The 13,180-nt window shown below is 44.4% G+C and overlaps 1 protein-coding gene across 8 annotated transcripts in view; it reads right to left on the bottom strand.

The window, feature by feature from the left end:
* Nucleotides 1-201: 201 nt before the first annotated feature.
* Nucleotides 202-13,180, bottom strand: part of Nedd4l (neural precursor cell expressed, developmentally down-regulated 4-like, E3 ubiquitin protein ligase) — a 349,282-nt gene continuing 336,303 nt past the window's right edge. For all 8 annotated transcript variants that reach the window (XM_005372988.2, XM_013511013.1, XM_013510994.1 and 5 more), the window contains 4 exons: nt 11,615-11,722; nt 10,229-10,325; nt 9,443-9,515; nt 202-5,144 (listed from right to left, as the gene is read on the bottom strand). In XM_005372988.2, the coding sequence (XP_005373045.1) occupies nt 5,042-5,144; nt 9,443-9,515; nt 10,229-10,325; nt 11,615-11,722 (381 nt within the window). In that variant the 3' untranslated portion in view covers nt 202-5,041. The remainder of the gene's footprint in view (nt 5,145-9,442; nt 9,516-10,228; nt 10,326-11,614; nt 11,723-13,180) is intronic.

The following is a 13,180-nucleotide window of genomic DNA, read 5'->3' as shown; positions in this document are numbered from 1 at the left end:
ATCGGCAGATGGATAAGAACAAATGTGTATCCTCTTATTACGGTTAAGCCATGTGTCCTAGGGCAGGCTATTTCTAAGGGCATCGAACTTTCAGCTGAGATTGAGGAAATGAACACCTTATAAATCTGCAGGCATTTCAGTCTCTTTGACACAAGACAATGAATTCATGAAAGAAGCTTTAAATCAGACAATCCATAACACTTGATGTAGAAAATGTTCCAGCTTCCATAATTCTTTATTAAATATTTGACAAGTTGCATCACTTCTTTACAATGACTTCATTTTGTCACATTACTCTTTTGCTGTCAGAAAAACAAACTACAATTTTTCTGTAGAGCTTTCAAGAAGAAAAGCAAAAAAAGACTTGTTCTTAAACAAAACTTTTCCTGTGTGTATCAAATTCAACCATATTTTAAAGCTATTCTGATTGTGAAAATGAGCATTATCCATAAGTTGTCTTAAAAAAACATCAAGGTAGTTTGGTTTTGATCACTGTATCAAATAGTACTTGGCTTTGTATTAGGAGGTGGGTTTACAATAAAAAGTTACGAAACAGCGAGAATTTATTTGGAATGCTTGAAACTCTTTTCACCTTACAAGTCACCGTTTTGTTCATGTTTCATTTGATAACAGATCCCAAATTAAGAAATGACAACAAATGAACATCTTCCTAGGGTTCTCTCAGGCTCTGAGGGTGAGAATCCTCAGGACACAGCTTGGATAAAACTGTAGAAGGGACAAAGCTCTCACTCCCTTTTGAAACCAGATTACTCACAGAGGTGTAAAAATGCTATACAAATATATACATGTATATTGGGACAGCATATGCACATATATATGTATATATGTTACATAGAGAGTAGTAAAGGAAGAACAAAGTCACGCAAAGTTAACATGAAGGAAACTGTGACAATCTAGGTGAAATCAGTCTGAGTACAAGGGATGGGCTTACAAAGGAACATGGACATCTGTTGATGAAAGTCCTGGTCATGGAAAAGGCTTTCAATGTACTGATACTTGGTGGAGAATGCAGTACACTAGAGGTCAGGCATCAACAGTGCTGTCCTTAGATTCCTGTTGCTACCCCTTACAAACAAAGCTAACACGGAGACATGCACTTTAAACATGCATTGCGTTGAGTGTGACATCTTTGACAAAGGACAGATGTCAAGTGAGAGGTTTCCTTGGAAAATTTCAAACAGACAGAAAGCTATTCCTTCCCTAGAAAACATTAACACAGGCTCATGTCCTAATGCTACAGCATTTTCTCTGACACATTGAAAATATTCTGGAGTGGAGTGTGCATATGTAAGTGTATATATACTGTTCATTAAGGCTTATATAAATTAAAAAAGTGGTCCAAAGTATATCACATTTTCTTCCCAGTTTTAAAATCTAGACTACGAAGTAGAGTAAGTTTTTGTCTTTTAACATATCTCAGGCCTGAAAATGGCAGTTTTGACATGACTTAGGATGTGTACCCCAATGCCTGAACAGGACAGAGGTAGCGCAAGTGCTTCTGGGAGTCAGGGCATCCCTGCTGGCAAGGCAGAAAATAACACCAGACAGCATCTCCCTTGCTCTCCTGGCCACAGGGGTGAAGAGACAGGGTGAAGGGAGAGGACAGTAAGAGGAGAGCTGGCACAGTGGGGAGGGGCTGGGGAGCTGATGACCTCAGGCTCTCTGTGCAGACTTTAAAATCTCACATGTGAAATGTGAGACTATTAGGAAAATACAGGAGTCAACTGGCAAAAAAAAAAAAAAACAACCCAAAACAAAAAAACCCAAACCAAACTGTTAATTATTACAACAGTTAGAACGTTACTGCATACGAACTTGACTTTTAACAGAGGCAACTGGGATCTGGCAAGATCAAAGAACAATGGTACAGTGCATGCCGTCCATGCAACAAGGTGAGGTGCAGAAAGCGGCTCAAATGTTTTGCAAATTGCTTCTCAGAATGTGCTACTGGGTCCCTAAATGGGAGGAATAATGCATGTCAAGTTGCTTTCTATCATTTGCCATATGAATTTAGGAAATATCTGATGTCAACTATGAATGGGCCTTAGAAACAAAGTATCTCCCATCCTTAATTTTCAGAGGACTGGCTACAGGAAAGGAAATGTGCACAAGGTAAGTGCACAAGGGAACTGAACACACCAGCACTCAGTCTGAGCTAATCCTGCCGGAAAGACTTTCCAGATTTACCCTCAGACCAACTGGGACAAGAACAGAAACACCCCAGAATCCACAGCAGCCATGTGATGCTCTAGGTCCTTCCACATACAGGGTGCACACTGGCATTCACTCAGCTTTCTGTGAAGGACTGTGACAACTACAGCTTTGGCAGGGAACCACAGAAACGGGACTACAGTGATCTCTATGGCTTAGGGATGACAAGCAGAGACCTTGGTGTGCCGAGCAGCCTGGCTGCTGGGACAAGTAGGATAGACAGCACTGCCCTCCTTCCCCAGGCCAGCCTGCCAGATGGGAGGACCCAGCTACGACCCAGCAATTTGTTCCTTGGGCAGTGCATTTTCTCTTCCACCACGTGTAGTTAAGTCATGAAAATCACCAAGAGCGGCATTAAAATTTAGACAAGAAGATATAGAATCATTCTAGGCAAAGAGTGAAACTCTGTAAATAGTTGAGGAACAGCGACATGTTGATGTTTTTTTTTTTTTTTAAAAACTAAACCCCAAATCCAGCAATATTTAGTTGTATTAAAACCAGAGGGTAACTTAAAGGCTAGAAAAGGTGAAGTGTCACTCACAATTACTCCCTTTTAAGTATTCATCAGGGTATATGTTGATGATTCTTATACATTCCTGATTTTAAAATGATCTGAATAGTTTTTTTGTATTTTCAACACTCAAGTCTAATTTGCATTTAGAGAATACTCTGATTTTTTAACATACAACTTACAAAACGACAGAAGAATCTCAGTTATTACACAAGAATCAGATTTCTCCTCCTATAAATTACACGGTCTTGCTCAAAAAGCAGCAAAGCATGCTTCTCAATTTAGGCTTTGGCATGATTTTTTTTTTTACAAGATAACTGACTCTGGGGTATTAAAATTACAAAAAGAAAGGATTTTTTTTGCCACTGAGACATTTGTTAACTGTCGGGGGTAAAAAAAAAAAAATTCCACCAAAAAACCAAAAATAATAAACATTTTAAAAATCATTACTTAACATCCAAGCTTTCTGATCACTACTAAGTATCTTTAAACAACATGAAAAGGGAGCCAAAACCCAGCCCTGTAGCAAGTCACCTTCCTCTAGAACTTCAGGGTTCTGTACTCCCTCAGACAACTGGCTTACAACCACAAGTGTCCACGCTGTCCCACATGCCGCCCAGAACTGCACAAATACGACTGATTTCTTACACCAAAGTTCTTCTTACACAACAGAGACTCGGAACCACCAATTTTTGTCTTATCTATGACTGGCAGGAGACCCACTCTCCAGCATCCCCTAACTTAGCACAAGAGGTTCTACAGCAACACAAGCGAAACAGGACAGCAGGGTTACTAAACTCCCACACTGCCTCAGGCATCTTCTCAGAACACGACAGAATTCTGCAACACAGACTTAGGGTGGGAAAGAACCGAACTGCACAGAGACCCTCAGTCCACCACCACCACAGCGTGACCTCGGGAATCAAGGCAAGTCTTCTTTCTCACTTTTAATCTAGCATACAAGAGACACGACTCAGGCAGTACACGGTATTGAAGCATGCAACAGGTCCTAGGTAACAGAAGTTGGTTAGATTAAGTGTATATTAAATAAATCTTTGTAGTTGAGTAGAAATCACAAAACAATTGAAAGGACAGGTCTATAGGCTCAGCTTTACATTCAGGATTTTATACACCAGCAGCCAGATTCACAACTGATAGATATTGCACCAGAAAGATGTGTGCAGGGAGAAGAAATAATCATCACATTTAATGTTTATGATTAAAAAATGAACAAAAACAAAACCAGGTATGACCTCCATGTGGTACATAAAGTGCCTTCGGGAACTGGTGCAGTTAGAGCAAGAACTGGTTATTTAGCTACGATTAGCGAATGCACTAAAAGGAGACTGACGGGGATCTGGCTTCCACAGTTTTGCGCCAAGCAGTGCCAAGATTCATTCAAAATGTCTCTACTACAAACAGCAAAAGGGAGACATAATAAAAGGGTGGCTGTACAGCAACAGGAAGGGTTAATAATTTCTCTCATGAGAAGTGATAGCCTACCCGTCTCAAATGTGTTATAGCACACGTAATTACTTCTAAGGAATAATGGTGTGATTCCTTTCAAGTTAACACAAATATGTCATGCTATGTTACAATTCTCTCGGCCTGTAGCTAGTATCTAAATTTGTACAAAAAAAGTAATGTCCAGTTTATTTTCATTCTGAGTATGGAAAAAAAATTATCATTATACCTAATGTTATATTTGAAAGTCTCTCCAAGTTCTTCTCTGTAGAAGGTTTTTGGACAAAAATTAATTTCTAATTCTAATAAAGTAGAGGGGCAGTGTGTCAAAGTACTTCAAAAATAAAAATGTCATTGACATTAAGCCTGGTATGAAATTCAAATACAAAAAAAAATATGCTCACTTTACCAAGTACATGAGACATCTTTAATTGTAATGAAATAAAATCTGAAAATCAGTCTAAATCATTTTAAAAAGTAAACATGAATTGTAATACTATACCTGTAGAGTGATTAATTCCATTCACTGTCATTAGAAAGTATGCAAAATATTTATTAAGGGCTTTGCCTGCAGAGGCACAACATAAATAGAACAAGTCTTCCTGAAATGTAATTAGTGTACACATCAACCAGTTGAGAATTCGTGGTGAGGAGCGGGAATTCAGCTGGGACCGGGTTCCCGGGTCTGGAGGTGGGCACGGCAGGCACGGAGGCCGGGCTCAGGGAGCCATGCTGCACAGTGGTGCCCGCCACCGGCTCTGCAAAGTCTGTCAGGCAAATGCAAGAGAGCACGTGGAGCTTGCTGGATGGTCAGTGGCCCCGAGGAAGGAGGCCTTAATCCACCCCCTCAAATCCTTGGGCATTTTCCACGGCCATGAGAAGTTTCTCTCGTAAATCTTCGAAGGTTTCATATGGAGGTAAGTCAAGGCGATTAAAGCTGCAAAATTAACAGAAGAGAGTAGGTAAAAGGTTACCACTCTGACCCTTCGGTCACACAGCACTTCCTAGATGTGGCTAATGGGGCGTTTGGTATTTGAACAAGGAATGAAAAGCCTTTGCCACAATTTTGAGTACCAAGAAATAAATTCTAGCTGTGAAACTGTCTGTGCCAAACAGGGTATATACCCCACAGAGGAGAGAAAACCAGCTTTCCAATAGTCCCTGAAACCTCTGCTATGCCCAGATGTGGATTCTAGAAGGAGCCTGGTGGGAAGGAGACAGGCAAGCAAGCTGATGACACATGCCCACACGGAGAGTTCCAGTCCTGGAGCACAACGCGCAGGAGTTAGGCAGGAGTTGGGATGTGCCTGTTTTCAATGCTGTCACTTATTCTTCACTGGGCCTGAGCCCAGTGCTCTTCTCAGAATGAACTTCATTTTGTCACTAGCCTATGAAGCAGGTTAAGGTCACCTCCGTCATGCAGATATAGGTCCTGAGTTAGAGAGGCAAACTCAAGGTGCCAGGAATCCCATGCCTAGGAACACTGCAGACCCCAGCTGCCTGGAGTTCTAGAATGTCAATGCTAAGCCGCTTCCCGCAAGCCAGCACCATCTGGTGTGAAGAGCTGCGTTTATGGGAAAGCTCTGGTATCTCAGGAGGCTTCAGATGGGGGTGGGGGCTGAAGTCACACAGGTGAAGTGAGGGCTTCATACAAACGGATGGCCTCGGCAGGCAATCAAGCCAAGTTCATGTTCTGGTTCTGCCACTTGCCAGCTGTGTAACCTTGGGCAAGTCCCTGAAGGCTGGCTCATCTGTGAAAACGGGGAGATTGCTCACAGGGGTGCTGAGCAATCAGGAGTCTCAGAAAATCAATACAGATAAAGTGGGCCTGGCACACAGCGAGTGCTCAAAGGACGGTGATCAGCGGTGTTACTCATTCAACATTCACCAAATGTCTACAGTCAGTGTCGGAGGGGCACTGCTGACGGGCCGCAGACACCTGCCACGGCTTGTGGTCATTCAGCAGAGGATAACTGAGTGGAGGCAACCGTTTGCTTCACCCACACCATTTGGGTTTGAGACAGTCCCCCTCCCAGGGGCTGACACGAGACTCCGGGTATGAGCAGAACAGTAACTCCTGTTTTAAAAGCTGGCCATTTATAAGAAAAAAACACACCTCCATGCTGGGGCCGTAACAACCCCTAAAATGTGTTACAAGTCGCACTGAGCTCCTTGCAGACTTCCCAAGAGCCAGTAACATGAAAAGCCGGGGTGTGCTTCTCAAATAGTGGTTCTCAAAATCCTAGATCTGCAATCCTGAGAGTCCCAAAAGAAATTTTTAATTTTCTGTTTTTTTGTATTGATAACGATCTAAGAGCAAAATTGCGCTCACTGACTTTTGGGAGAAGGTGGCTTCTGCCTTACAAGTCAGAGGCTCACATTCCAGGGCCTGCAATTCCTGCAGGGTCTGAAGACCCCTTAAAAAGAGGGCTACACATGACACAAGAGGGAATGTTTTTTTCTCAAAGGAGAGAAAAGGTGAATGGGGAGGTTAAGATCTGAGGTCTGAATTGTGTTACGGAGGGTCTGGGCCTCAGTTTTCTTATCTGTAGAAATGGGGCTATCAGATAACCTAACTCTTAGAATTGTGACAACTATGAGTCAGTCATATCAATGCCTGGACAATGTCTGGAATGGAACAGGTACTCAGGAAGTGCTTGTCATTGTTACTTCTGAGGGAACTGGCTTTACTCCACCCCTGACAAACTCTATGATCCTGAGCAGGCCACTGCCCTCAGAGGGCTCTGGCCCTCTCATGTGAAAGGTGTGTGAGCTGAAATTATTAGTACAGCAAGTGGACCTGGGATTCCTAGTGAGAGCACATTGATGCTGACTTTTCCAGAACAATGAACTACAGCTTACAGGTAATCACACACCCAGTGGTTACATCTAAAGACCCTAAAGAAAGCCAGATATTTGGCTTCTGCTCTTCTAACAAAGCTAATTCTTAGTCTGAAGCTTAATTGTGCATTTTAACATTCTTGTAGATCACGGAGGAGATTAACCATCTCATGGCTGAGGGTCACTTGAAACTGTCGCAGAGGAGTGGACACGAAGATCCCATTTCTGTATCACAATACAATTGGTCCTCGCTAGGAGACAAGCCACGCAGAAGAGAAGAAACAACAGCCCTGTCCATGAGGGTCAGGGTGCTTGTGACACATTCCCTCAGGGATGGCAGTTCAGTCTGAGGGAACGCCATTAGGAAGAGCTGACTGCTTTATTTCTGTGACACAGAGACAGGAATAGAAGCTTTGGGAAGAGTCAGTTTGCTCTTTTTCCCTTCCTAGGTCTAGTACTTGTTTTTCTTTTGTTTTATTTTTTGAGACAGGGTTTCACTATGCAGTTCTGGCTGGCCTCAAACTCACAGTGATCCTCCTGCCTCAGCCTTCTGAGTGCTGGGATTACAGGTGTGTGCCACTATGCCTGCCACTTAGGTCTACTTTCAAAAATCTTTGAAAATCTTCTTTCCTTTGAAAATCCTACTGCTTTCAGGCCATACCAACTAAGTCCACATCTCTGGGGGGCAGAACTCTGGCATGAGGGTTTTTAAAAGCTTTCTGCAGATAGCCACGGTCAAGAACTACTGATTTCAGGATTCCTCAGAGCAGCACCGTGTCCTAGTCATGGTGAAGCATGTGGGTTCCAAAACTGAAGAAAAGTTCAACAGTAAGGTATCGGTTCACAGGACCACAGAGGGATGTGGGCTGAACCAGGCTGGTTCTCTTTGAAGAGCGTGAAGAGCGGGCTGCAGGGACAGAGGCATCTATTGGGTGCAGTGGCGAAGGGAGCAGACTATTTCTGGCAGAGTTCAAATCCCCTGATCGGGGAATCTGTGAACTTTGTGCTCCCAGGCGAGTGTTCTCACAGTCCAGGGGCGCAATCACAGTGTATCGTAAGATGAAACAGTGGCTGGCCCACAGAAGACGACCATGTCAGCTAACTCAGGAGCTCTCATCAACTCTCCCCAGCTTGAAGGCTGAGCCTGGGAGTTCTGCACGGACACCCACAGCCCTGGGCTCAGTGTGGTGCTGGCTGTCTTTCAAACTGAGGCTGTCACAGCCCAGAAGACCATACTAGACTCTGACACTGGCTGAAATAAAAGCTCCAAACAACCAAAACATTCTCCTCCTAGAATAGAAGCGGGTAACACGGGTAATGACTGTTCTGGATATTCACCCATTTTTGGCTTTTAAGGCCCGACAGGCAATAACCATATTCATTCCATTCAGAGTCATGTGAATGGCATGAATGGAAAAACCCTTTCTTTCTGGTGAGGCAAGGGGATCCCATGGAAGCAAAGAACCTTTCAGAGCCAACTTCTCACAAAGGCGTTTTCATGAGAATTTCTCCCTGCTCCCCCTTCTGTAGCAGGGGTGTCTCCCGTGGCAAGCAGCTGTGGGTTGCCTGTGTCAGCTCAGCACGGTCAGCGCAGGATTCCTGAGCCCTCCTTGCTGGTGGGAAAGCCAGGGCTGTGGCGCTCACGCTGTTCAGGAGACCCACCCCACTGCTACTCAGGAGCAGGATGGAAAAGCCCCCTCCCACACACCCCAGGAGCAAACCAACCGAGAGTTTGGATTAGCAAAGCACTGCTTTTAAAAACTTGAGGCAGGACTGTTCCATGCTTGGTGTCCTGTATCTCTTCAAAGGAAGATCTGAGGCTTCCTTCCTCTACGAGCTTCCACCCAGGGGCCTTTTGAGGGTGCTGAACCCCTATACTTTGCTGTCTCAGGCCATGTGTCACCTACAGACCTCTATACTCCTCTGGTTATAATCACATTAGCACTAAATTCCAGGGAACTATGGGTTATTCACAGGCATGCAAGGCATTTTAAAATTGATGCTTCTATAGAGAATTTTATTCTAAACTCTAAACCACCAATTTAAGGTGGGAAAAAAAATCCAACTCTTTTGAGAGGCTGGGAGCTGCCATGCCCACAAGGGCTAAGTGGTGAAGTCTCTGCTCGCTAGAGCAATCAGGGAAGGCAGGGCTTGGAGGACTGCCTGACAGTGTGGGGCTTTAGCTCTTATGTGCAAACATGCTGGCTCCATTCAGATTGAATTGAAGTTTTGTTAGCCTTTACCATACAGTTCATGTCCTCATCTGCACGGGTTTTTCACCCTCTGAGCTATTTATGGACAGGAAGTGTAGCACTCTGTACTTGAAGGCCGGTATCACATAAGGCTGAGTATCTAAGATACTGGGGTCTGACACCAAAGTGTTTTGTCACTCACCATGTGTGAGCTCTGGGCAGTTTTTCAGGGCTGCCCCACTGCTCTATTGTAAACAGCTGAGGACCATTGGAACCTGGACAGAAAAGACAAAGACATATTAACAGGGCTTGAGGTGGCAGGACAAAGCCGTAGCAAGACTTAAAGAAAAGGGGAGAGAGCAGAACAGTGCCCACTGCCAGGGCAGGGCTTGCCCAGTGAGTCCTTGCTGTGATGCAGTATTTCATGTTGGGAGGCACATGGTCCGCATAAGCTTACACACAGGGTCTGGCTGCCCTCGGGATGAGGTGCCCCAGTGGGACCCAATCCCACACCCAGGCAGCTGCGGCCCTTCCACTGGGCCCTGCAGAGTTATACCTAAAACTACTTCCGGGGAAAGGAATAAAACAAAAGTTTCAATAAACCGAGCAGACACAGTGGTTAATCTATAGTAAGCAATGAAGAATTGTGCTTCCTGGGGGTCAGGTGTCCTTTAAAGGACAACACAGGTGAGCCCGGGAGACCTAGTGTTAAACATATAACGAAACACTAAACTAGCAAAAAAAAAGAAAATAAAAAAGAGAAGACCAACCTTATGGTTCTCCACACAAAATCCCACCCATCTCTGCATGCAGAAGCCCCTGTTATATGTTTATGTGGGAACTCTTAAACTTAATGCAAGCACACTGGCCTGCAGAGGCTCCCTGCAGAGGCTGTGCAGAGGCCTGGGGGCACAGTATTCTTGGGCCACAGGGGAGACCTGGCCAGATCCTCACTGGCGGACAGCGGAGTCTGATGCGTGCTGCTCACCATAAAGTTCAGCGAATCCATTCATGGGTACCCGGGACGTCCCCGTGACAAACTGCAGTAACCGGATCCGCTTCTCGGCGTCCATCAACAGCACAGCCTGTGCAACAGAGGTAGAGAGTCGTTATGTCTTCGGCTGACACAGGGCACATGCTGCCGTAAGGCAGGCAGGAGAACTTAACCTGACGTATACTGTCATGCAAGAAGATCTAGACAGAACACAGTCTTTTTATTATTTTTCATTGCCATCACAATCCCAGCCTCTCTAATCTTAGTGAGTGATCATCCGATGTTTTCTTCTTCTGCCAACAGGCCGAAATAAACGATACAAAAAGCAAGCCCCGGATGGCACTGAGCTCAGACTTCTGTACTTGAGGCTTTTCAGCTACCCCCAAACCAATTATAACTACACAGTGATCCAGACGGGTCTACACAAGGGGAACCCAGTGAGGAGACAGGATTTCAGACTGCAAGTCCCCTAAAGATAATGCTTTATCAAAAGAAGGAAAAACAGTAGCACAAACAGCTCTCTAAAACACTCTGTATGCCTAACATATCTGAGTTATTACAGGAATTGAATTGGCTTTACTGGGAATATTATTTAAACTGCTATAAGAAATATCTAAAATCAAAGCTGAGTGAGACTTGGTCTAGGATTTGGAGATTCTGCTTTCTTCTCCATCTGTAAGTCTCCTGGCACTTGAAAAACTAATAACAGACATTCAGAAATTCAAACAAGTGAGATGATTTCTTTCCTTGTACTAAATAATCAGCCTTTTTTTGGTGGGCTGAGTTAGCCATTTTTTCAGTTGGTTTACTATCTCTCCCTTGGACCCGTCCATTCCGGTTTCCCTTCCCTTCCAAGATGAACAGAATGCAAACATTGGCCCTAAGACTGCAAATCATGTTTTGTTCGCATCTTTGGATAAGACATACAAGGATCAAAATGGTTTTTGGAATTAAAAAAATTGAGGAATTTATTTCTCTACAGAATATGGCATCTTGGGAAAGCCAGCCGAAGAGAATGTTTATACGCTGAAAAAGCTCCCACTCTGATTTCCACGCTGGAGGCCTAGTTCCAGTACTCTGGAAGCCAATAAACTCCTTTTTGAGAATCATCTTTTTCAATGGGTTCTGCAAATGAAAGCCACTTGAACCAGGTGGTCAAGGATGGATCAAGCACTTAGGTCAGGATCAACCTTGCTCAAGTCTCATTGGGCAACGCAGTTAAAGAAAACTGCTGAGGCTTGGTTTCTCTCTTCCCTCTCCCTCAGGCCCCAATTTCCAGCATCAGTCCCAAAGCGAGGTGGATGAAGGCACTGCAAAGCCCTGGCCCTGACTTAGGGGAGGAGCCTGACGCTGGGGCTGGGCTGGAGGTGCTGGAGTTACCTTCCAGAACCACTGAATGACGGGGTGATTCGGGCAGTAGCCATTCTTGTAAATAGAATGCTGTCTCCAGTCATTCACATCAACGTCACCAAGGCCGCACATCAGCAACTATGAAGGAAATTTACCAGATATAAAGGAGGTAGGACATGAAAGCCAGAGAAATCACACAGTGAGAAATAAGCTTTCCTCAAAGTCAGCATTTTGTCATTCTGCAAAGGAGTTAAGTCAGCAATTCATGAACACCAATGACCGAGGACATGTGTCCCAAATACTTCCTGCCAGATTGGACCACAGAAATGTGAGGGTGATTTAATTCTAACCACTGTAAAAGACCACGACATTTCATATTGGAAACAGAAACTCTGGATCAGTCATCTTCCTAGGCGCGGTGTTCATGGACGTGTTTACAATCTCTTAGCATGTGCATGGTACCTTTGTTTCCCCTGAGAGTGATTTTATTTAAATATCAAAGACTTTGTCTACCTACACGGGAATTACTACTTATGACAGCAAGAACTTATCTCCCCCAGTTGGTTCAGCTCAGGTGACAACACTTCATTCTTCCAGAGACCTGTGGACTGCAGACCTGTACTAACATAGCAATGGGCTCCTTGAATTATGTAGTCTAAGGTTTACTTTTCTTAGTATGTAACTCTCCAGTAGAGAAGGTTTCCTGTGGACAAAGGAGTATGACACTCTTACACAGGGAATGGAATAAAACAGAAGAACTACATCCGGAGCCTGAAAACAGGGTTCCTAGGCCTAACTAGCAAGAGCTGTGTGGAGTCAACTCATGAGGCTGCCTCAGCGACTCCATCTGTAAAACACAGGGATTACAGTGCCTGATTTCTATGTCATGATCTGTCTTGCAGTGCCCTCTTTAAGGTGAAAATACAGAAGCCCAGTCTATGAGAAATGGTCTACTGCATGTGGCCTGGACAAACGGCCAAGTACTGCCACCAGCTTGTCAGCAGGCACAGGCTCCTTCCTTTTCCTGTTTGTCTTGATACCACAGAGTGTTCCTTTAGTTTTCATGTTGCAATTTTTCATCTACACCAATACCAAGAAGCTGAGGTGCACACCTTCTGCTGCTGCCTTGCTGCCTTCTGATCTTTTTCCTTAGTCAACACAAACCACTTCAGGTCCAACGAGCATCTGTTCCGCAGCCTCCAAGTGTGCCACTGGCTTGTCCTAGTGGAGGCAGAGTGCAGCAGGGTCCTGGGCTGCCTGCTCTTGCAAACAGGGAGCTGCCACAACCTCAGCCCAACAGAAGCAGCCACTCTCCTCCACTCATGCACAGGCCGTGAAGCCATTGTTTTCATGCCAAAACCTGGATGGTGGCTCAGCGGGCCTACCTAATTGCCTTCGAATGTCCAGGGAATCTTGGGGTGACTGCTTTTGCTATGCCTCACTTCCAAATCAGAAAATAAACTCCAAATAAAACACATAATCCATCTAAACTTGCTCAGTGTGACATTATGAGTCAGAGAATGCTAAAATATCATTTGCAGAGTAATGAGAGATACTTTTTAAAAATCTGCTTTGCACAAAATAACGTTTACGATA

The sequence above is a fragment of the Chinchilla lanigera genome, unplaced genomic scaffold, assembly GCF_000276665.1.
Source record: "Chinchilla lanigera isolate Chin_1 unplaced genomic scaffold, ChiLan1.0 scaffold00001, whole genome shotgun sequence".
NCBI classification, from domain to species: domain Eukaryota; kingdom Metazoa; phylum Chordata; class Mammalia; order Rodentia; family Chinchillidae; genus Chinchilla; species Chinchilla lanigera.
This window is presented reverse-complemented; position numbering and strand designations above follow the sequence as displayed.